The sequence below is a fragment of the Nesoenas mayeri genome (assembly GCF_963082525.1).
Source record: "Nesoenas mayeri genome assembly, chromosome: 1".
NCBI lineage: Eukaryota > Metazoa > Chordata > Aves > Columbiformes > Columbidae > Nesoenas > Nesoenas mayeri.
Genome location: NC_137541.1, coordinates 11,640,393 through 11,665,796, shown reverse-complemented (window position 1 = coordinate 11,665,796; position 25,404 = coordinate 11,640,393). Strand labels below are relative to the sequence as shown.

At 36.4% G+C, this 25,404-nt stretch overlaps 1 protein-coding gene across 1 annotated transcript in view; it reads right to left on the bottom strand.

The window, feature by feature from the left end:
- Positions 1–25,404, bottom strand: part of HGF (hepatocyte growth factor) — a gene marked incomplete at both ends in the record, with an annotated part of 59,393 nt that overhangs the window by 24,345 nt on the left and 9,644 nt on the right. Inside the window, 6 exons of the mRNA XM_080344116.1 lie at positions 4,646–4,764; positions 9,502–9,622; positions 11,340–11,482; positions 16,329–16,443; positions 16,841–16,953; positions 22,387–22,552. Coding sequence (XP_080200242.1) covers positions 4,646–4,764; positions 9,502–9,622; positions 11,340–11,482; positions 16,329–16,443; positions 16,841–16,953; positions 22,387–22,552 — 777 coding nt within the window. The remainder of the gene's footprint in view (positions 1–4,645; positions 4,765–9,501; positions 9,623–11,339; positions 11,483–16,328; positions 16,444–16,840; positions 16,954–22,386; positions 22,553–25,404) is intronic.

The window sequence follows — 25,404 nt, the reverse complement described above, 5'->3', positions numbered from 1 at the left end:
GAACTTCACATTCAAATGGGCAGTTGAAATCTCGGCTTCTATAGGATTAGTCTAATACTGGAGATTCCAAGAGTTGTAGGCAAAGTGTAAAGGTTCATTTTACACATCGATTCTCAGTTCTGCTTCTCATTACATATTCTTTCCCATCAAATTCAGACCCTTACTGAATTCTCTCAGGACTTTTTGGATTTCAGTCACCCCCGCCTATTGCCTATGAGTACTGACAGCAAAGGCTAAATCTGTGGTAAAATCAGCTGGATTGATTTGGAATCAGGCAGGCAGCAACCAAACATTCTCCATACCATAATAAATCCATGTAGATTTACAGCTCTCAAATGACTTCCTAATTTCTGGGCCTCAGCATCTCTTTGCCTGTAGCTCATCCACAGAAGTGCAACTACCCTTTATTCTTTTTCCTTTAGAAAGCAGTATTAGCTCCCTGTAGTCCATGTCCTCATTCATGCCAAAGTAACAGTCATTTTCTTTTTTCATATTTGCTGTCACTGCTTCCATTTCTTCATTTCATCCTACACTTCTTTATTGCTGTTACAGTTGTCCTTTTATCCTCTCTTCTAACTAAAAATTGTCTCAAGCCAAAACCACAGACACATATGTGAGCAACTTCAAACCAATCCTGGGGTCCCTGAAGTCTTAATCCAGATCCAATTTTTGCAGCTTGAGCCATCTCTAATCCCTAATTGCTCCTGTCATCTCTTTCTCACAGCCCTGGCTGTGAGCCACAATGTTTAAGGCTGCCTTCTGTGCTTGGAAATAAAGTTACAATGCCCTCCTGTCTCTTCAGTCTTAAAAACATATTTATTTTCTGAATGCTTCCTTCCACTGAATTTTGCTGAAAATTTTGTATATGAGCTGTTGTCAGCATTTTGGCTATAGAGCATACTAGCACTCATGACATGTAGCAAAAGCCACAAGCAGCGTGTTGCCTTGTGGTCACTCCCCCGAAGAGAGGACACCTACGTTTTTGTATATGGTCCAAGGACTTGGATTTCCAAAGCATTTTTTATAATTAGTATTTCTTGTAAAATATATAAACAGTATTCAGCACAAGAATTAAAAACCTGTGTGAGAATCCAAACCACAAAGCTATAAAGACATATAACTCATGATGTTCTCTTTTTAGTGTACTGAGATTGCACAGAGCCACAGCTTCAGAAAATGGAGCAGCCACTGCAACCCAGAACAGGCCAGTGTTTTGGGCTCCCTGCTAGGAGGTAGGAAAACAGTTTTTCTATGTGCCCCAAGAAAGACAGAAAACTGAAAACAGGACTCCAATATTTTGTGTTGATGTTCTGGTTACTGAGCTGGAGATATAAGAGTAATATCAGCAATAAATTCCCCCTCTGGGTTATAAAGGACAGCACTGAGCAGCATCACATCTTATCTAGAGGGCAATGCCATATGCCTGTGCTAAACATCCTTTAAAAATATCTGCTAGACTAACCACATTCAAGTTCAGCACTTTTGTATTCTTCCACATATAGATTGCTTCAGCAATTTCCAAAGATCTATGGTTTTCTGCAGTGAAAATACAATTTTGCATGTGCAATTTCCACTGATCCTAATGTACTTTCTAACTGAAGATGAAAGAAAGAATTTATAGCTAATTCAGTAGACTTTTGCTTAGAAATGAGACAAAAGGCTTTAATCATAACATTTTTATTTTTTTTTTAATTTCATTTTGGTGATTACATTTTGTGCAGGACTCTAACAGTGACAAGAGTGGACAGAGGTGACATTACAGTAGTTTGCAGGAGATGTCCCACCCAAGTATTTTATAAAGCTTAGGCCAAACTGTAGATACTAAAAGTTGCATGGACTGTAAGCTTACGTGACCAACAAAGCCAGATGTGAATCCTCAGAACACTGACACATCAGCTCAGGAAATGCCAAAGGATAAAGGTTTATAAAAGTTGCATTTGTGAAACAGTCAGCTGTAACTTGGGAATATTTTTTTTTTCATAATAAAAACACTTCTACCAGGGGAAAAGAATAGAACTAGTATGGTACATATGATTCATATATTATCCGATAGAGAAATACAGGAAGCACCGTTTAATTAAGAAAAAATCCAACACAACAACAACACTCAACTTAATGAATTAACTAAAAAATTTAGAAAGACAATTCAGTTAGAGAGCTAAGCAAGACTGTGTTCACTCTGTCCCCATTGTCAAGGCTAATAAAAAACTGCAGATACAATGATGTGAATTAGTTCTGTAGTTCACAGGCAAGATTCACAACATGGGTGAGACTTAATGGGTGTCTGACACAAAACTAGTCCTGTTAAGTTTGGTTTGTTTTTTTTTTTTGTCTCTGGAGAACGGGATTACAGGCATTGCTTGAAGTGAGAAATTAGCCTCACTGTTTTACAGTGGAATAATTTTGCTAGTTTTAACTATGTTATACTTGGTTTACAATGACATACAGTAGTGCAGAATAACTTCAATTACTCCACATCAGGAAGTACATTCAGAGTATTCTTACTCAATCTTCAGACATCAGACTATTGGTTAATTGATAAGACATGACTGACACTCCAAGACATTACATTTGCTTAAGACAAGGACAAGCAAGGAGAGAAAATTCCTAATTATTGGTGATAGAAGCAGAAAACACAACATAATTTAGATTGGTAGAAATTCCAAGTGAATATGTGGAATTCCATGCTTTCCTCTTCGAGCAGCAAATGCTTGCACATAAAGGTTCATGCCAGAGCCATTCCCTCTTCTCTACCTCACTCAGTATTTATGTATATGCCAACATTATGGGAAAAATACAGGATTACATTATGGAAACAGACTTTTTTTTAAGATCTACTACTGTATCTATTTTGTCTAGGTTTGAGATACCTCAAGAACGGTTTATCTTTGTTTATATGACAACAACAACAAAATACAGAGAACCCTAAATATTAAACAATCATTAAAAATCACTCCTTTTATGCATACTATAGTTGTTTTGTTTTGTTTTGTTTCTTTTTTGAATTTTCACAGAAATCCAGTTCCAGGTAACTTTTATTGTTCTTTTCATTCTGTTCTATCCTCTTTTTCTATTTTCCTCCCCAGGGAGCCAAATGAATTTTACAATGACATAAGCCTACTGAAGTGACACTTAAAGCTACATGAAAAGCAGAGTGTCTGGTTTAGAGGATTATTTTTTTAACACTTCATTTTGGTCAAATGTGAAGCAGGACAAGAAAAGAAATTGTAGTTTTGAAAAATGCAGATGTAAGAGAAACTGACTTTGTCACGAGCTAATATGACACTGTGGGTTTCACTGAGCAGTTTTAGAAGCTTCCCTTTGCCTCTGCTTCACAGAAAATGCAAAAATACTGTTTTTCCTTTTCTGTCTGTATTCCTGGAGGCCTTGCCACAGACCAAGGCACATGAAGCTGACACGCTTCTATAGTACAGATTCAGTCAAAGTCATGCTTTTTTTTCAGATATTGCCTTTATTCCTAAAATGTTACAAAGTATTTTGAGTAAAGAAAATATTAAAAAACCCCACACACTGCCTAGGTATTATGAGACTGCCTTTAATATCATACTTGTACCTTGATTATTTCACAGGTTGTCAGTTCGCTATAGGCAAAAAATTGGACCCCAAATCTGACAATGAGAAGTATAGAAGAGAGGAGTTTATCACCTGTAGATCCCACAAGCTGTGAATGAGACAAGGAATTTCAGAGATGTAAATCTCAATTTCCTGATTAAAGCATGTCCCAACAAAACTTAATTCTACCCTCTGATTCGGCCCCAGTATTATCATGAAAGTCTAAAAAAATTGCCTGTGTTTTCAAGGGAGGTTCAACAGTTTTACCTTCCTCATTGTTCCTGTACTGCTCATTTAAGACATCTAATTATCAGTAAAACAAAACTGTGAGATCTACTACCAAAGTTAGAAGGATCTGAGCTTTGAAGATAGAACATGTTGCAGAATGCTCTAAAAATTTGGAACTAAAGCATCTGAAAGTAAACATCTAATATTTGTCTACTACAATGTTACTTTGACTGAAATCCTTGTCTGTAAAGTGAAGATAACAAAAGACATCTTGTATAATAGTTGATGGATGAAAAGACATTAATTACCAGTTGAGTGCTTTGATAATGGAATGCTGAATATCACAGAGAAACCTGCAAGGAAATTAATAATTCTGTCTTCAACACAAGGTTGAATAGTCTCCAGGAACCAAGGCCTAGAACCACACAATGTGCAAGAGGAAAACAAAGCAATGAACAGTTTCTGACAGAGAGCACTGAGTAGGGAAGGTGTGCATGTACCTACTCCCAAATTGTAATGCAGACACCCAGCATGGCCAAGCTAATACTGTACATGAGATCTTCATGATGTTGTTGCCTCACTTTTTAGTTCTTGATTTTCCTATATTTTAATGCAATTTCCTGTACATAAGATATACACATATTCCAGTGCTAACTAACATGCTACTCTTTTATTTCCTGTCTAGATTAAATAAAATGTCTTTGTAGGAGATCCTCTTTGAAATCTGTTTTTTAAAAGTCAACAAAGTGCAACAAATGAACTAACAGTGGTCTTATATTGCTTGGACTATCTCTGTCCAGATTTTGGAAAGGAAAAGGAAGTAATAAATTTTGCTTGAACTCACCACACATTTTAATTGCACAGAACTCCCAGGGGGTGTTAGGGTCAAGAGTGTAGCACCATGGTCTCAGCTTGCCATCAGGGTTGCGGCAGTAATTATCATCAAAGCCCTTGTCAGGATATCTGCAAACCACAACAAGAAAGGTGTCAGGGAATTCTTCCTGGCAACACTGCACTGACTTGTACAAGGTACTTAAAGGAGACTCCTCAGCAGAGGCAAACAAGAACCAGTTCATATTAACCTTGGGTCTGATCCTGTGGGATGGATGCAGATAATCTTCAACACTCTTAGAAAGTTAATAACATAAAATCTCTTCACAAATATGAAGCAGAATCAGACCTCCACTGAGGGGATTCCCTGCTGTGCTAATGCACAGGATACCGGATGGGGTAACTCTGCTAATTGCTAAGCTCTTGCTCTTGTGTCTGTCAACTGATGACCAGACTCTGAAGCCACTCATTTTTCTGAAACAGCCCAATTAAATGTGGATTATATAAACACTGCCTGGCATGCTGGACTCATTAAGAAAACAGGTTCTTCAGTGCAACAGCCCTGGGTTCAAACTGGAAGCTATTTTGGATAGCTGTTACTAATGATGGCTCCATTTTTGTAATAGAGCTCATTCTAGGTCATGCCCTCATTTCAAGCATTTGGGAAAAAAAAAAAAAAAAAAAAAAGGAGAAAAATAAAGCAAGATGGAAGTTTATTTCTTATCTCATTAAGATTTCAAACTATTGTGCCATTTAATTGTTTCCTTGTTCCTACTTCCATCATCAAATCATCAGGCAGATATTTAAGATAAGGAGGTTCTTTTTGTATAAATGTGTCACATGAAATTCGATAAACTTAAAGAGAAGGAGATGAATGCAGACTTTTTTCCCCTTCAGTGAATACAAATTGTCTTGGTTTTCCAGTTTAATTGAAACATGTTTGTAAAAGAAACAAAAAGTAAATTTGCCCCTGAGGGAAACTTGAAAAGTATGTAATAGAACAATAAAGTTAACTACCTGGGAACCTGAACCCATTTACAACTGCAAGCAGATGTCTTTCACACAAGCAGAGGAAAATATTATTTACAAGTTTGTGTTTTTGCTAGGATGGTTTTTCTGTCAAACAATCATTCAAAATTTGATTCATGCATTTGCAACTTAATCTCCCATTCCTTGGGAAAAATCAGGTTCCTTAATCTATAGAAGAGACAAGGATAGGATTTAAGTAGAATTTAATGAAACAACAACAAAAAAAATAAAGCAAATAACACCAACAAGTAGAAACCTCACAAAAGTGAGAATTTAAGGTCAGTCAAGAATGTGGTAGTTTGATATCTAGAAGCAGTACCTTGTTTTCTGCTAGGTAGAAGGTAAACTGTATAGGAACAAATTGTCTTCAAGGATTTTGGAAGCAGTTAATGGGCTAACAACATAGCAGAAAATGAGATGGCTTTGGCCACCTGGTAGGTGCAGTGTTGGGCTTTGATGTTGGCAGCACATGTTCTGTGTCAAGTAACAATGGAGAGTTCACAGCAATATTCAGGAACCTAAGTGAGTCCAGGCATGGCAAGGTATTTGCAGTCATAGCTCCCAAAAGGTATTAAAAGAAACTGGTGATGTTAAGAATCTACTTTCTAGAAGGCAAATATCTATCATAGCACTGAATGCTTTGTCCTTCCTAACATTGTAAGATATGGTCCCACAGTATGTAAAAAATATGTTATTTACTAACTAAAATTGAAGTATAGATGGATCAAGCTTTGAATGTCTTTGTGGGATCGAGTAGTTTCTGTGAAATGTATCTTTCCATCTGCTATTATGTGTGTGCCCTTTTCTAGACTAACAACAGCCTCTGCAGTCACTGGTTCTTCCCACAATGTTCAAGCACACTTCTGCCTTCCTTCATAACCAACAAGAAGCAGTTCCTCCGTTCCTATAGAAAAGGCCAGCTAACCCCTTTAAGAAGCAAATATTAGGGATGAGATAAATGACAGAGCTTCAAAGTGTTCCCCACAATTCAGCAGTGAGACTGTGGAGGATTTCCTAAGAGCTCATCCCTTTGCTCTTCACACTCCTTCTTCAGCCAGGACACTTGGACACAGATTTCTTGCTTGGACCCAACAAATAGCCTGAGGTTTCCAACATCTTTCAGAACGCCACATATTTCTTTTTATTTCCCCTTTGAAACCACAGTAGCTGTACTTCACTGCTGAAACTGAAATGAAGCATTAAAATACAAATCTGATTCACAATCAAAACTTTTTCTCAGTTTCTGGGGGTGGGAAAAAAAGGGTTAGATGAAGAAATAACATTTATTCTCTTTGAAGAGATCAATGCTGATTTCTAGCTCTTCTGGAACTGAAGTGAAACTTAGTGTCTAAAACTCCTCACCAATACTTATTTTCCCCTTCTTTTTTATTTTAAAAGACATGCAGTGCTGGAAAGTTGTTATTGTATAATATTTCATACAAGACATATAAAACAGAGTATTTTAATAAAAGAACACATGGAGTTATTCTAGTCTCGTACTGCACTTCAGACTCACTTTCTTCCATGCAATAAGTACATATTATCACAGTATGTTCAATTTTGAGCAGAAAGTATGAGCAGAAAAGAACTGTTGCTTCTCTATGCTGTCTTATGCCTAAGTAATTACCCTCAATGATCTTCCTTCCATACTGAGGCATAATCCTCCACATGAGGAGTACGTAGAACTGGAGCTTCAGAATATGATTCTGCATCTACTAATATCTAAAACCAGGTCATTGTTTGGGGGGATTCCTACTACTATCTTCAGTCACTTCTATGATTCTATGATTATCAGTTTTCTTCAGTAAGTAACCTCTGACAGGAATAAATGTGGAATAATTCACTGAGGCAACAAAAAGTAAAGGTGAGATGTATTCACCCTGAGCTGAAAGCATTGCAGGCAGACTGAAGAACTTCCAAAGATTTACCTCCCTTTCTTTGTCATTGCAAGTGATTAATCCATAAAGGAAAACAAGTTTAAATTTCTCCAGGTAGTCCTTCCCAGTTTCCAGAATATTCACATCACTTCTAGGTGATACAGTATAAGCCGCTCCAGAGATTGCTCTGTTTTAATGAGTAATTTATTTCAGACCTCATCTTTTAATTCTAACTTAAATGACTAATAAAAAATAAAAAATAATTAAAAAATCAAGCCAAAAAAACACAATGTATTTAAAAATTAGTCTAATCAAAATGTAATTCTCACTACCTTTAGTGACCATTCCATGAAGTTAATTAACACCAGTGTGTATTAGAAATGTAATGGAACCCAAGTTCTCTTCTGAAAGCCCATACAGATCAGCTCAACCTGGATCTGTTCCTTTTTAAAGAAAAAACATTTTTGTTACAGTTTGAAAACTCTCAAAAAGTTGTTTTCTTAAGGAAATCTTTCAAGAAGGAAAATTATAATTTGTGAGACTGTAATTAGTCTGAAAAGTCATTTTGTGAGCAATCCAAAATTAGCAGAAGAACTAAATTTCCTCCTGACAGTAAAGTTATTATTGTTTATACCCAGAAGTTCTATAAATGCTTCACTCCCAAGGAACAAAATTCTTTCTGTGACATTCTAGAATGCAAAGCAAGTACATGGCAAAACTCAGAAACAGATAATCTTCAGTCCCATTCTGCTACTACAAAATATTTATTGTAGCAGAACTATGGGAGAACCTGCTATTGTTCATGAAGCAGATCATCTGAGCCAAGAAGAAAAAGTTCTGTCACATAAACTCCAAAACCGCAGATCTTTAATGTTTTGCTGAATAATTGGGCTTTCTAGAATCTACCAGTACCTGTATTTCTGAGTATAAAAATAATGCTTTATTTAGTGGAACATTTCAACCTAAATAAAGATACTTTCAGGAGAAGGTCTCATTCATTCCGAGATCATTGATTCCTGCAGTCTTCCTCTGGCAGTTTAAGTTTATTCACTCCACTTTATAAATGGAGTTAATCCAAAATCCAGAGTAAAATTAAAATGAAATATTAGTCCAGTGTAAGAGAAACACAAAGGCTCTCCTGTGTGGCCTAAGCTCTCACAAAAAACCCTTCCAAAAGGGTGTATTATAGATGACCCTTTGCGATCTGGTGGATTTTACCCTCTAGGACAAACTCTAATGGGGATGCAATTTGTCTTACTATTTCTGCCTCATCTTTTGGCATTATATATATATGTCTAAATTAAAAAAAAAAAAAAGTCTGAAATACAAATCCTTATGCATAGAATACAAACCAGAACATGAACTCTTTTCGTGGGCTGATAAAAAAAATCATATAGTGGACAAACATTTTGGTCAAACAAATTGGATACTTAAACCTCATAACAACAGAAGACTATATATAGCTTCAAGCTGCTCAATATTTCAAAAGAGGAACATACTCTGACTTGACAAGTTTGCAAGTTCATATTCAGTAACTGTCTTAAGAACTCTTAACAAAAATATATTACTTTTAATTACTTTTAATGTGATTTCTATAAGGTATTTTAAGCTGACTGAAGTTGCATAACAGCATACACAGAAGTATTCAGAGGTTAATTTTTTATTATCAATGAAGCTAGGGAGGAAATTTTGATCCATAAATGCAGCCCATGTATATCACCGCACTACACAGCCATGGAATGCAGCCATAAGTGCACAAAATAGCCTCCAGTCCCCATCCTGCATCTCCATCGTGACTGTAGCCAGCCTGCATGCACCATGGGCCAGAAGTCCAAGCAACTAAAACTGGTGAACTCCACAAATTTCAGTTCACCTAATGCTGATTTTGTCCACCTGGTTCCAGAATGTGTGTAATTTTCAGATTATAACCACATGGATTTACTTGAAGGGGAGGAGGGGTTACCTCTCTGGACGAAATTTGTGCTTGTGTGGTCTCTGAAGATCCCAGCGCTGACACTCCTTGCCCGACTCAGTGTGATCCATTGGCCCCCTGTAACTCTCTCCATTACAGGTCATGCATTCAACTGAGAAAAAAAAAAATGTACTAGTCATTTATTATTATGATGACTTGTAGCACATACACAGAAAAATAAATATATATTTTTTATATATATATATATGTATATATATTTATATCCCTGTTGTTATAAATAGAAATTGACCTGAAGAGGTATAAAAAAGTGATATCATTTAGTTAGGCTGGTATGGCAAATGTCCTTTGGAATAGAAGTGCATCTCTTTCTTAGATTTAATCCAGATGCTTAAATTCAGTATCACTTTGTAGGACACTTATGGTTTCAAGGCAGGTGGGTGTGAGCTGCTAGAGGCATTCATGTTCCTAGAAGATTTTTAATCTTACCTATGGTTAGTAAGAGAGAGACACATATCTAAGGAAGGAGTATTTTTCAGAGGTGATATTTTATAATTAAGTAACATTTATTATTCTAAATCACTCTAAGCCATAATATAATTATAGCACAAGTTTAAGTACAGAATAATGGCTGAATTTCAATGCAGCACAGTCTGCCTCTTTACATTCCCAGAACTTTCAGCTACATATGATACTGTTTCTTTTCGATACTAATTCTTTTTGGCAGCTTAAACTAAGATACATTTTCAGCCCTGGTTTGGGAAAGTGGGGGGTGGAGGGAGAGTGAGCGAAAGCTACCAAAGGGATTTGAAATCACTGCTGAACAAAATATGCTTCATAATTTAGAATGAGAAGTCTTAAAATATAAAATAAATTCACCGTATTTAAGTATAGACACATTTCTCAAGCACCCCCTAATTAGAGTAACTGTAATGAAGGATCACTTAGCAAATACTAATTTATGCAATTACAGATCTCATTCTTCAGTCAAAACATCCGCTACTGAAGTCTTCATCCTGCAGTGAGCTCCAGGACTTATCCCATTTGATGTTCACTTAAATTGATCTTTAAATGTTACCTTTTAATAGTTTTTTGAGCTCCTTGTAAATCATTCTCTTCTTCCTTCTTTTTCTCCCGCCTTCCCTCTCCCTTCCCCCACTACTGTGCAGCTATTGCACATGACACATTAGCAGGAAAATTAACAACATCCTATCTTGAGAATTTAAATGGGTTGATTGACTGGAACTGAATTGGCTGATTAGCAAGATATAAGAGCTTAGTTTGGAGGTTAACAGAACTTAGAAGTCAACAAATGCAGTGGTGCACATGAAGTGTCTTTATAATTCTATGACTTGAATGTCTAACAGGATTGGAATTCTAAAAAGTTTTACTTATTTACAGTATTCATTTGGAAAACAAAATGCATGCTTAAATTGAGTTTCCATAGTGTAATTCAGTATCTATATTTTCATTAAAAAGGAGAAGAAAAGTTGATTTTACCATGGAAAGACACTAGATAATTTATCCCACAGCATTACTGAAATTGTTAATGGAGTCACTATAGATTAGACAAGTGAAAAACAGGGTCACATTTGTGTGATCAACATGATTTCATTGTTCCAGTTCCCCCATGACCTGAAGAAAAGCTGCTGAGCCTGAAAGCTTTTTCAAATCTTCCAGAGTACTGGAACATAACAAGATCTCCTCTTTCTCAAATAACTGCTTTTCTTGCTACAGGAGTTATTCTTGCTGAGAAATACCTATTCTTTCCCCAATGTCCATGAGTAAGTGTCACTGAAACTGTTGGAAGTTCTGTTTACCTCCTGCAAAGAGATAAAAGGGAATTTTCCATGAGAGCTGTGCCGGGTTACCTTGTGAGCAGAGAGGGATGTCACAGACTTCATGGCGTGTCTCCGGACTGGTGGTGAAACACCACGGGCCTCCCTCTTCCCCTCGGGGGTTTCGACAGTAGTTTTCCCGCAGGTCTTTACCCCGATAGCTCGAAGGTAAAAAGCTAGTTTTAAAATGACAATCATTACAGTATAAGAGCATGCAAACTTTGGTGTTAATCATACTATTTTGTACAGTTAGAAACAATCACATTTCTGCTTCCTTTGCCCCCCACCCTGCCTGCACAAATGCACACACCCAAACATCTTTGCATACACAAATACACATCTTCAGTCAGGATTACTCAATCAATGGCCTAAATCAGGGACAATTTGTCTAGCCCTTAGCTTGCTCTAGCGAGTTTTACCCATCCCTTGGGTGTTCGGAGCCAACTATCTGCTGCAGAGCCAGAGGCAGCAGCACAGTCCCTGCCAGCCCTTGCTGCACGCTCCTTCACAAGCTCATATCTACTCACACAATGCTGGAAGCCCTTGGACAAGGGGGAAAAATGTACTTAGTACACAGAAGAAAAATTTGTTGGGTCCATAGACATGTCAGACCTACCTTTCCTACGCATGATGTGCACATAAAGCAGGCCCAGTTAGGCTTAGTGGGCACCTACTACATGAAACCCACAGAGAAACCTCTTCCCATCCCCGGCCAGGCAGCCGCTCGAACTGAGCATCAGGAGCGTGTGAGCGTGACTGAGTGGTGTGACACCCCATGCTGAGAGCCTTTCACTGCCCAAAACCACAGACCGCTTTGCATTTCAGCATCAGAAATTTCCCCGTGTCCCGCCTGAGCTGTCTTGCTTCATATTCTGCCACAAGTCTCACTGTTGTCACCTTAGGGTCTGCTACTTATAGACCCATCACCATTGCTATTGTACAAATTAGGTCATTTAACAGTGACCTAGCTGACTTCAACTGTGCTTTCATTCTATTTTCTGGTTTCGCTATAAGGAGCTATTAAATAACAACATCCCTTAAGATTTTTCCCTTAGATTAGGGGTTCTCAGGCCAATGCTAAGCACTTTGTTTTTCTTTAGTGATTTAATAGAAATGTGAGCTAATACCATATTTTTTGCCTAACATGCATTTTTAGTATATAAGACTTTGCTGCTTATGCTCAGTCCATCAAATATAAACTCTCCGGGGTCAAGCTTTTGTGTTCTTAACTGTCTGTAAAATTATGCACTTACCTCTAGAGAAACCCACACATACACATCAACATATAGAGATATCTGCAGATGTGTATCTATATGTATTTATACATAAAAGCAATACTAGTTATTTTTCCTCACAAACTAGGGAATCAGTAACCCTGTAGTAAGGAGACCAACTCCAGAGTAGGTTGTGTTCAGTGCCACTGCAAGAGCTCCTGACCACGCTCAGGCTGCACATTGCAGACAAACCCAGTGACACTCCACTGCCCATTTCATTGCAGTGATGTGTAAACACAGAAGCTGAATCTTGGTAGTTAAAAAACACATTAAATTCAGAATTATGCTCAATTCCATTAAGACTTCCTTTCTTGTTAATTGAAAATTTGGGCAAAACACATAGGGATAACACAAAACTTGTAATTCTACTTAATAAATTGATTAAATTTTTGAGCTTTCTAAGACTTTTTTATTATTTTTTTCTTCAGTGTATTTAAGTTCTGGTGGAAATATCACAGCTTATGTGCACCTTTTAATCTGAAAATGCCCAATACTTTATTTTGGGTGTTTGCTCGTGGTTGTTGCTTTGTTTTACTTGCTTGTTTGTTTGTTTTCAGATTTTTTTTCATTTATTTTGTCCTGATGTGTTTCTTGTTTGGTTGGAGCTTTTTTCCAAATGTATCAGTATTCTAGGTGAAAAAAAAAAGCGATAAAATTTCATCTAACTTCTTATAGAAGACTGTAAACATTTGCAGCTTAGGAAACCAAGCTAAACACTTGGGACAGTCTTTATACACAGATACTGATTTAATTTATATGCAAAATCAGAAGAGAAATGTATGGTTTCTTCTGCCCTTGGCAAATTCTATGTTAGAGATAAATAAATTTAAATTAAATAATATATATAGAGAGAGAGAATATTCTGCCATGTGACATTTTAATCATGTTTTATTCCCATTAATGAAACCTTTGAACTAACTGAAGTAGAAAATACCTCTGTTAACTGCATTGTGGTTACTGAAGGCAATGTGGAAGCTTTAGTTAAGAATGTTTTTCTTATTTTTGGCACTTGAAGAGAATAATTTTCATCTTATTACCACTATCTATAAAATTATTGCTTCTGTGTTTCCTCTGTAGTCTTGTAATATAAATTTCTCAAAAACTTTTAGCTAAAGACAGCCCCAGGCAAACTTTTCTGATGGGATATTGCAACCTATGTATGTGTTAATGTCAGTGCGTATTAGAAAAAATTATTTAATTTTCCTATTGGAAAATCTTTCTGCTCAGAAATTATAGATGTTAGAAAATATAAGGAAAAGACATTTCAAATTATGTCAGATATGCTCTCAGAACATTTAAAAATGTTTACATGAATAGCATTAGAAACTCAAGATGGTCAGATAGACAAATGACTTCAACAGGTCCTGAAGTAACATTCTTGAGGGAGGAAAAGATGAGATGCAGTAAAGACCCACCCAGAAATAGAAGACAGAGCCACTCCTAAAACTGTGCACTGATTTAGTTCAAATCTATTAGGTAAGGAGAAAAAAAAAAAAAATAAAAAATAAAAGAAAAAAAAAAAGAAAAAAAAAGTAAGCCAAAAACTGAAGCCAGTAAGAGTGATGGTAAAAACAGATTCAACCACAGCAAAGGTCATGGAAAGCAGCAAAAAGCCTGTGAAGTATTGGTCTAGTCTTTTATTTTTTTAATCTTTGAACCTTTTTTGCATTGGCTTTGTCCATTTAGATAAAAAACTCTCAAGAGAAAAAAAGAGGGGAAAAAAAGGAAAAAAGGTGGGCTTGTCTGTAATAGGATGGAAATGGAAATAATGGAACACTGATTTCAGCTAGGAGTTCCAGGATCTACTGGAATAAAAATAAATAAAAGTATAATGCATTAAATCCAAGCACAAGTTTAAAATCTGAAGTTATTTCTATTCTTTCTAGAAAGAGAATGAAAAACAAAACAAAACAAAACCAAACAAACAAAATCCACAAAACCAAACAAACAGTAAACTACATTTCTCTCGTGAATATGAAAAAGGGATTTATTTTCCAATGGCACTTGGTGATAATCAGATGTTGAGAAAAACTGACCTAAAAATCTAAGCCTTTCATACTAATAAGTTCCAAACACACAACTACTGTCTGGTTCTCCCAATCTCCCTCATGTCTCTGATGATGAAATAATATTTTCTGATGTTGAAAAACAAAATTAGCATGCAGCCACCTCATTTATCCAGTGACCTTTTAAAAATTAAACTTATTGCACAAGGCAGGAGAAAAGTCATTCCCATAAAATACATCATAGAAGAGTGGCTGTCCAAATGTACTAGATAAAGCTGTGTATGCTGTATATTAAAATGTAATTTAGTAATAATATATACTATCCAGACACTTTTATTTCTTTAATAGTATAAAGTCAAGTGTATGTTATGTAGAATAAATGCTCATTCTTGCTTAGGCTGTAATTATTGAGAATTCTTTCATTTCTAAAAGATGAAGATTGTATACTCCAAGGTGTTGAGTCTCCAGAGGTCATTGCTTTGGAGCTGATGGTATTTATCATATGTTCACAATTAAAAGTGGGTCTGATCCCACACTGAAATCAGACACACTGCCATCTATAATATAAGCAGCCAAGTCCAGTCAAGTCTAAGCCTGAGGCTCAGCTTTGTAACACATCATAAGAGGAGAAAACCCAAGTATCCTTTGCCTTTTCACGTTGTTCCAAGATATCATCTTGCACACTGGATAGATTTGGTCAGGACAGGACTGAGCAGTGCATAGCCTAGTTTCTCACCAGGAATCTCCAGCTTGGCTCCTGCTAAACAAAGTGCTGATGCTGGGTGTCCAGAGCAAAAGGCAGGGATGGGGATAAGAAGCTTATGGGTGAGAGAACAATTTGATTTTGGACCTTCAGGGTTTATTATCTAAATGGCTAAAGCCAATATAAAAAGGTTGAAAGAGAAACAGTCAAAGAGTAGACCAGTACTGCTTAGTCCTCTTGCTAGTTCCCAGCAATGTTTGTTGTGGTTGAATCTGTTTTTACTATTACTCTTACTGGCATAAGTTGTTGGCTTTCTTCTTTTTCCATAGCTGATATAGTTGAACTAAGTCTACTCTCAAGGTGTAGATATGGCTTCAGTTTCTCTCTATCTCAGATCTTGAACTCAAAAGTTAAGTTCCATGCCTGCTGCATCAGTTTTTAGTTATTACTCTTATGATTTGAAGGAAAGCACTTCAAAAATCTGTTCAGTCCTTTCCATGTATTTGTTGCCTCCTCTAAGTGCTTTACAGAGTTTAACATATTCTACAAATAATAGAGAATTAATAGTTTGAAAAAATGTAGTAACAATAACTATATACTGATAATATATGTGGGCTAATATCCCGTGCTTCCTAATAATGTATTTTTAAAAAATTACTCATTTCCTGGGAGTAGATTAGAAAAGAGTGATAAGCTTCCAGACCTCAGGCTGAAGTTATGCAGATGTTTGGGTTTTTTTTCTCCCAGTAGCTTGGAGATCAAAAGGATATAAACAGCTAAAAATCTGACACAGGAGAGGAAAGGATCCAGACACACAAGTTGGCATTAGGAGAGACCTCTTTGGAGAAAGCCCAAGAAGGTAAAAATTTTCTGAGATCTGGAGAATGGCATCTCTTGGGGAAAGGTATGAATATACCCAAGAGATGTTGTTGTCTAAGGTCAGTTTTCTCATAAATTCTTTGTCTGCTAATAAGTCAAATCATGGTTTATGGAAGCTGTCTGAGCACTATTCTCATTGTCTCTGCTGCTGAACTCTTACCTGTGCTCATGGGGGATCATTGAATTCCAGGCTTGACACTGGATACCACTTTTGGTAACAGATATCGTTCCTTTGTAGTCTGCTCCTTTTCCAATGATACAATTCCTGACATAGTCTATTGAAAGAAAAGAGAAGAAAATTAGGGATTTGGTTTATGTATATAAAGCTAGATCTCATTGTTAGTTTTTGCATTAAAATAATACATTTTTATAGCCTTTAAACACTTCATTATTCAAAATACTGCTTAATTCTTCACATACGTTCTTGTCTTCTTTTTTTTTTTTTCCCCCAAAATATTGATCAGTAACTTCCCAAATAAAGCTACTGATAATTTTTCCAAAATGTGGAGATGAACTTGCATGACAGCAAAACCAGGATACTTTAAAATAAAACTGTAGGATGCAACCATCCCATGCCCAGAATGCTCCTTCAGCCAAAAAATCTTTGACTGACTTCAGCTTTTTTTCCCTGTGCATAGCTGGAAAAACAAAATCAGTAAATAAATCAGTTACCCTTCTTTTCATACAGATCAAACGCATGGTCTTGCTTCTTTCTCACACCATTTGTCAAGCTGTTGAAGGATAACCAATGGCACCGTTTTGTAACTCTGTCATAAGCAAAGGCCCTGCAAAGAAAATCTGGATGAGAAAAAAATGTCTGTGTGGTTTATAATAATGACACATGGCCTGCCAAGGAGCATGCAATGACATCAGATTTATTTTTACTGGGAAAGTCAGAGAAACAACCCAAATTACTATTTAAACCCACAACTGTGCTGACAAGAACAAAAAAAAAAAAAAAAAAGAAAGAAAGAAATTAAATTGATGTGGCCATTACATGAAATACCAGCTTGGTTGTTCACACTAATCTAAGAGTTCCCTTGTTATTTAAGATCTTCATTTTAAAAGTGAGATAAATGTGACTGAGACATCATTTCTGTCCCCAGTTGTGCTGCTTTTCTAGGGAAAAAAAAAAAAAAAAAAAAAAAGACTAAACCATTTTATTTGCTCTCATTACAATATGGCTCTGAAATAGTTAAGTATCTCACACTGATGGCTTAAGAAACAAATCAAGTACAAGGAGTCTGTTTCTTGCCCAGAACAACAGAGTTGTTTGAAAACAAGATTATTTTTATGAATAATCTAAACTGTGTTTGTACACCTATGCTTTTCCTTGCTATGCTTTTGTTTTATTATTTTTCTCTTATTTTTAACTGCTTTCAAGGATAGAATACAATGTGTGCTGAATCAAGTGGATTTTTTGGGGGTAAGACAGACAAACAGGAATCAGAGGAGTAAAAATATCCTTTTCAATATTTTAAATGAAATGTGTAGACCTCTTTCTCCTAACACCATTTTGAAAGCAAATTCCTTAAGTATGGCTAAAATATTTTAAAGGTTTTTTAAAACACAGTTGACTGCCTGGGTGGGGGCAACAGTTTTTCAAGTATGGAAGAAAAAAATATATATGTATATTTTTTTTTTCCCTTAATTTTTCAGTAGATCCAAATCACAATTCATTGACGTTACATTCTTGCCTCTAGCCTGCCACAAAGTCTACATTTCTGTCAGTCCTCCCAAACCTTCTGAGATATTTTATTCTGACCTGGGAAGGCCTTTTAACTCTACTCAATAATACCCAAAAGATACACGGATTTTGTACATTTCATCCATACTTTGGCTGTGCCATATTCCTCAGTACTATATCCTCCAACTCAAAGCTCTTTGATCTTCATTTAATTCCCCTCTCACCATCAAGCTTTTTCTGTGTGAGATCTTGTTGGCTTCAGTTAAAAATATTACAAGGTCCTATCCAACCTCCTCAGTCTTCTCTCTTTCAAACATCCTCTTCATTATCGTTTCCATCACCAAACAGATTTTTCATCCAACTGCTCTCTCTACTCCGTTGACTCCAAATGTTTCCAACCTGCTAACCTTCATCCTTCTGCCCTTGTTCAGCCTTCTGTTCTCTCCTGGCTAGTTCTCAAATATGAGCATATCCAAGTGCCTTCAACTCCATCTTCACAAAAATATCCTTGACCTTTCCTGCCTTTCCAATTACATTCTCCTATCCCCTCCTCCCTCCTAAAGTAGGAATGCAGAATGCATTGTTTACAAACATTTCTTTCAGTTTTTGCCTTTCAGTTGCCTTTTGGTTTCTTTCCAGTTTGGCTTCAGCTACTTCTGCACATAAAAGTTTCTAACCACCCTTTATTGGAGCCCAATCTGGAGGATTTTTACACTTCCAAAGTCAACAGATTTAAGCAAATTCCTGGACATTTTTCTACTGATATGGTTGATCACAACACTTTTTGCTGTTGCTATTTGTACTGAGATAGTCAGTAGATTTTCTGATCAGATACTGGAATCCTGTGGTCTATACCAGATTTCCTTTCTGTGTAAATACAAAGACACTCCAGAAATTACACAGATAACAAAGGGTAAGACAGGTACAGCTTTGTAGGTAAGGAAGTAATGTGTCTGCAAAAGTCATCTGCATAGCCAATAAAATAATAATTATATTTCTATATTATCCATAAGAAATGCAATAGTAGAATAGTAGAATAGTAGAATAGTAGAATGCAATAGTAGAAGGATGACTGAAGGAAAACAGTGGGAGTAATGGGCTACAAATGGTGGTAGAACAAAGAAATTAAAACAGCTTAGCAGCAGGTTAATAAAGCTGATAGAGAAGGCAGAAAATGATGCACAGGGAGTTATGAAGTCAAAAAGCCAAGGTAAGTGAACTTCACAGAATCACAGAATGTCAGGGATTGGAATGGACCTAAAGAGATCATCTAGTCCAATTCTCCTGCCTGAGCAGGAATATCTAGATGAGGATACACAGGAAGGTGTCCAGGTGGATTTTGAATGTCTCCAGAGAAGGAGACTCCACAACCTCCCTGAGCAGCCTATTCCAGTGTCTGTTACCCTCACTGAGAAGGAGTTTCTTCTCAAATTTAAGTGGAACCTCTTGTGTTCCAGTTTGAACCCATTACCCCTTGTCCTACTATTGTTAGTCACCGAGAAGAGCCTGACTCCATCCTCGTGACACTCACCCTTTACAAATTTGTAAATATTAATAAGGTCACCCCCCCCCAGTCTCCTCTTCTCCAAGCTAAAGACACCCAGCTGCCTCAGCCTTTTCTCATAAGATAGGTGCTCCACTCTCTTAATCATCTTTGTTGCCCTACACTGGACTCCCTCCAGCAGTTCTCTGTCCTTCTTGAACTGAGGGGACCAGAACTGGACACAATATTCCAGGTGTGGTCTCACCAGGGCAGAGTAGAGGGGAAGGAGAACCTCTCTGCACCTACTAACCACCCCCTTTCTGATACACTCCAGGATGCCATTGGCCTTCCTGGCCACAAGGGCACAGTGCTGGCTCATGGTCATCAAGGGGTACTTGGATGTGGAAAAGAATTATGAAGAAGAAACAAGTTGAGATAAGGATCTTGTAACTGAGTTAGAGATGATCAAGATCTGTGCGAACATGATGGCAAGGGAAAAGAGAAAAGGTCCATTCTGAGAAGTGACATATATAAACTGCAACAAAAAGGCATAAGAATTATAACTATCAAGGATTAATGATTATCAGACATAATACTCAAAATGTACTTGCAAATGATACAGAAACTTATATTAAACAAATCAAAAATTGTCTTAATATATATTTTTCCCTCAGGGATTAAAAAAAAAAAAAAAAAAAAAAAAAAAAGGAGTAACTGATCTTTTCTAAGGCTGCAGTGCCTGGAATCTGCTACTTTACCACATTCCGGCAGAAAAGAAACCAAATCCTGTTCCTGTTTGTGCACCTCACAGGGCACAGACCCAGCTCTTGCTGCTCCCAGTGCTGTTGCCACAATTATGTTACAAAGTATTTCTATTTTATTTGATCTTAATAGTTTAACAAATTCGGTTTGCATCTAGAAAATAAAATATGGTTGCTGTGACGTAAGTGATGGATACAGAGTATTAGAATCAAGCCATGAAAATGTCAGTAAACAAAGGAAAATCCAAGTCTCATATTTCAAGTATTTAAAATGCCATTTTGTGTTACTTCTCTTCTTATTTTAGAATGATCCCACGGCAACCAGTAAACCAATCGGTTATAATTTGAATTGGCAACAAATTTCACCTTGTAGTAACCATACGCTACTATGAAGTTAAAGACTGGGGATCATAAGAATAAAAGGGAAACATTAGTAATCACTATTTCCTTTAACAGTGAACATGTGTCAAATATGTTTTTACAGCAGCGTCAAAGAACTACACACACTACACCAGGATTCACCTGGGGCTAAATGGGAAACCACAGATTTCCCAGATACAGAAAATCCTTCTTTTTCTGCTGCATAGTGATAGCACAGGCAAAATCTAACCAGCTATGCGTCTGCTGCTCACCTTCCTTGCTAAAAATGTGTCATTGAAATCTGGAAATTCAGGGCATGAGTAGTCAGATTTGTAATTCTTTTTCATCCTCAGTGCAAAATAATCACACGACTGATTGCAATTCTTCTATCTATGAGTAGGACTCTTTCAAGCTGTGCTCTCTAGGTCCCCCATGGCTCCCCTATGTTGCTTCATTGACTGATTACAGCTGGGAGAATTTGCCCCTTAATTAATTCATCAGATGCTGTCCCAAAAGAAAAAAAAAAAAATCCTCACAAATTAGAAAGTTTAAAAAATTCAGAGATTCTGGATTATTATGCATGTAAAATGGAATCAACAAATGTGTTAACCTACTTTTTATTTTCAGAACACAAAACATACCAGCCAGAGCAGCTACAACTAGCTTGAGACAATTTTCCTAAGCAGATTTGGAATAAAGAACTTTTGTTTACTTGACATCATTCAGAATCTTTTATAATACCAAACTTAATTTTACAATACTTCTTGCTGCTGACCATCAGAACTCAAGGATCTCTTGGTGTATTGAATACAACCTGATCCACTTGGCAATGATATCATTGGAAGTTCTGCCAATAGGAAAAGGAGTGGCTTGTACCGTGTAAAAAATGTTAGTGCCTGGAAAATATTTTCTGACAGAAATAAGTAAACTCTGCTCATTGTTTACATATATAACTAGTAAAAGTACAAAACAATACAAACTAGATCTTGTATCACTGGAACTAAAGGCTTAAAGAAGGATTAAATTGTAGTCAAGGACCTTTTCTGCCAAGGAAGAGCTTTTGTTATCACATTTGGTCTAGCTTCCATTTGTAGCAATTGTCAAAACTTTTCTATGTTTCAAGATCAGGCTCACATTTAGCCCGGTACTCACCAGTACAGAAGTCATCCATTCTCTCCAAGATTCTCCTGCTTTTATGTCTTTTCATTTACTGCTAATGGTCTAGTCTAAGAGAGGCCAGGAGAATAATTTAAGTCTAATACATGGAAAAAATAATAGTGATTTGTTCCAAAAAATAGTAGAGAATATGTACAAAGCAGACAAGCAATCAACTGCATGATGTGTTTCTAAGAGACAGCAGATGCTGAAGAATAGCTATCGAATACTTATAATGATTACGCAATCCAGAAGGTTTGATTCCATTGTATCAGATTCATAGAAGTTGCCGGTGAGCTTCAGCAGTGCATGTATCTGTGCTCCATGTGTGAGGTTCCCATCGATCTCAGCAAGAGTAATGTGTAAAGAATGAAGACAGAATATGGTCTGAAGTGGTGCTGAAATACTGCAGCTGTGATGTGTGACAATAACCATTTTATAAGAGACATAAAAATCTCAGAAATGTTCGCCAACCACTACAGTGTAACACAAGTTATCCGCATCTTAACATGAGTACATTTTTTCAACTATGTTATGGAAAAGATCACAGATCGGACAGCCTAAGATGACAGAAAAACCTAGATAAAGCTTCAGAAGGGACATTCTCTGGACAGGTAGAAGATCATGGAAACCAAAAAGCTCAGTCTTCTGGTTGTCGACAGTACAAGCTACCACTAGAGACAATTACAGAGAGACCTTTGGTCAAAGTGTGTTATATAGGTCCCACTAGCAAAAAAAGAAACCATAACAATAATAGATATACATAACTTACTTGCAAGTGAATGAAAGGCCTTTGTTCCTGCTGCATCTCTTGGCACATTGCTCAGTGGTATTTAACAACTTGGTTTTTACTTCCAGTGTTTTGTTGACTTTAATGAGCATCAACTCTCCTGTTTTTTTGAAGTCATGAAGAGGATTTCTCCTTTTTCCTTTACCTTCTAAGAAAGAAGCAAAGAAAAAGAAATTAAAAACCACTGTAAAGAAGAGTGCTGAGTATAAAGATGACATTAGATATGAATAACATTTATTAGGAATTATAGGAACGTCAGTACCTAAAGCATGGAGAAATTCACAAAAAATAATGTATAAGCAGATACTCAGAAGAATTTATTATTTTAGGTGGTGATCTCCATTCTCAAAACCAGGAATTATAGCAAAACTAATTTCAAATAAAGATTTGCATAATGCTGGAAAAGGGTAAGAGAAGAGTATTTCACCCTTTGTAAAGTTTTTTTCAGAACCCCCAAAATAAACCTAATCATAATCTGTGATCTTATAAATATTTCCATGAAAAAATCCAATGAAAAAGATGAACAAAGGTGGATGGACAGATATAAAGATATAAAAAGATATAAAATATTACAGAGAAACACTATCTGAATGTGATAAATTGTTCTTAAAACAATAAACATTTTATGACAAATTGTGAAAAGAAGTGAAGCCTAGAAGTGACACAAAATAATAATTTCCCCCCTCTGCTCCAACAAAGACTCAGTGTGAGTGTTGCGTCCAGGTTAAGCGTGACCGAATCGGAGTTGTTAGCCTACAGAAAAGATGATGAGTGGAAGCAGAGACCATAGCATGGAAACAGTCTGCACCACTGCAAAGATTTCTGCAACAAAAGAATGCACTGCTCTGGTTTCCATGTCACTATTGAAAGGCTCAGAGGAAGGCATACAAAATGAAGCAGGAAAGATCAGCTAGAAATGTTTGGCTAAAGTGCAGGAGGAAAAGTCTTTGATTTTTACAAGAAAAAACCACAATTCTCCCAATATGTATGAATGTTTTCATTTTCTGTTCCATAGAAACCCATCTGCCAGTGTAGGCTGCTCCATCATCAGTGAAGGCAGATGAGAACCTCTGGAGAGAGATTGTCCCTGCTCTGACAGATGAGTAACATAGGGAGGACAAATCATCCCTTGGATCAGTTCCTCCTGTTTCACTCAATGATCCCAGATGACCTTTTAGGATTAGATGGCTAATCCAGGTAAGGTTAGGTGTATAAAACCCTCCCTAATTTACAAGGCAGGTGACAGTATTTTTCATAACTTATTTTTATATAACTGTTTTAACAGCTGTCCTTTCATTTTTCTCTACAGAATCTGTGACAATAATAGAACATGAATGCTCAGAATCAATTTAATAAATTTTGCCAGAGTCTTTCAAATATATGAAACCTCAGTCTACTGCTCAGTTATCCTGAATAGACAATTCTTCATGCAAGCACAGAGTTAACTTTTGTCTGGTGCACTCTGAGCAGAAGCTCAGAATAACTCTGTAAATGGCAATAACTGAGGCTCTGAAGGAGTTACTGACAACTCCACATATTGCAAAGCCAAAGAGGGCTTAAGAGTGTTCCCTTTGCAGAACTTCCATCCTGATCATTAACTGAGCTCACGTTTTCACTGGGTTCAGCTAAATCACACCTCTCAGTGGTGAGTTATCCCTAAGACACCTAAAAATACACCAAAGGCATTTAAATTAGATTTCCTTAAGCTTCAGCCTTAAAAAAAAAAAAAAAAGAAGTCAAAGGAGCAGAATATCTCTACTGCAATGTCCCTGTAAAATAATCTTCACCTCATCCTACTGTCCTCCTTTTTGAACTGTTAAAGGTGAGCTACACTATTCTCCTGCATCTAATAACTCTCAATTTAATTCCAACTACATTTTCAGAAAAAATTAATATATTTGCCTCCAAATCCATGTAGTTATTGTATGAGGAAGCTTTTGATGAAAAGATCAAATGTTAATAGTTTTGTTGGTGTATTAAGGACCTCTATCAGCTTTCTTAAGCATTTTCAACCTTGTATTTGTTTAGTGCACCCAAAATGAATCATTATATTTAGGGAAATGCTGTGAGGACACACTTGCCTTAAGTACCAGCACCCTGTTACTGGAAGTCATTGTGTATACATTGAAGATGCTTTTTATTTTTGCTTTACTTGCAATAGAGTCAAAGTGCTGCAAAGAGGATTGCATCTGCTCTTTAACACAATTACAGAGAAACAAGTCTTCTATAAAGTTTTTTTCTGGTAGATTTCTCAATCTATTATCCTATAAGGCAGGTTTAGTAGTTCTGTGTTGTTTCAGCCAAGAGTTTTATGCCAAATGGAGGTAAGAATCAGTACAGAAATATCAAAGTATTTTCTTTCCATTCGTGATACTAAGATTTCCCATCTACTGATAAGTGTAATTATCTTAATTCCCAATGATAACAGTTTCTTAAGCTCACCAGCTAGCATGCAAGAACATGATTTAAAAAATCGAGAAATTCTGTTCTGCCTGAAAAACATGGTTCATAGTTCTATTTTGTTTTTGTTTTTTTTTTCTTCTTTTCCTAGCAGTTATCCAAAGAGGATTATGGGTTTGATCTTGCATTTAGCAATTCATAACAGCCTGATTTACTTTAGCTTTCAAACAACAACAATCTACGACTTGCCTATAATCCAAAAGGCAAAGGGCCAAATGCATCTGTAGTGTGACTGTTAGAACCATTAGAATAGTGCAAAACATTACTTTTACTACTCTAACAAGAAAATAAATAAAAATTATTGAGGCTTTTCTCATTTAATTAAATGCTTTTATTATTAAAATCTTAAATAACACCCTAGAAATGTTCTACATTAGAAGTTGTCATACATTATGGTATAAGTAACATTTTTGCTAATTCATGATTGTCATTCATTTCTACTTCCTAAACTTTGATTAATCAGGACTTTTTATTATTTTATGGGTCATGTCCTCTGGTGTTCCTTGTAGTTGCATATAATATTACTAAGGAAGTCTGACA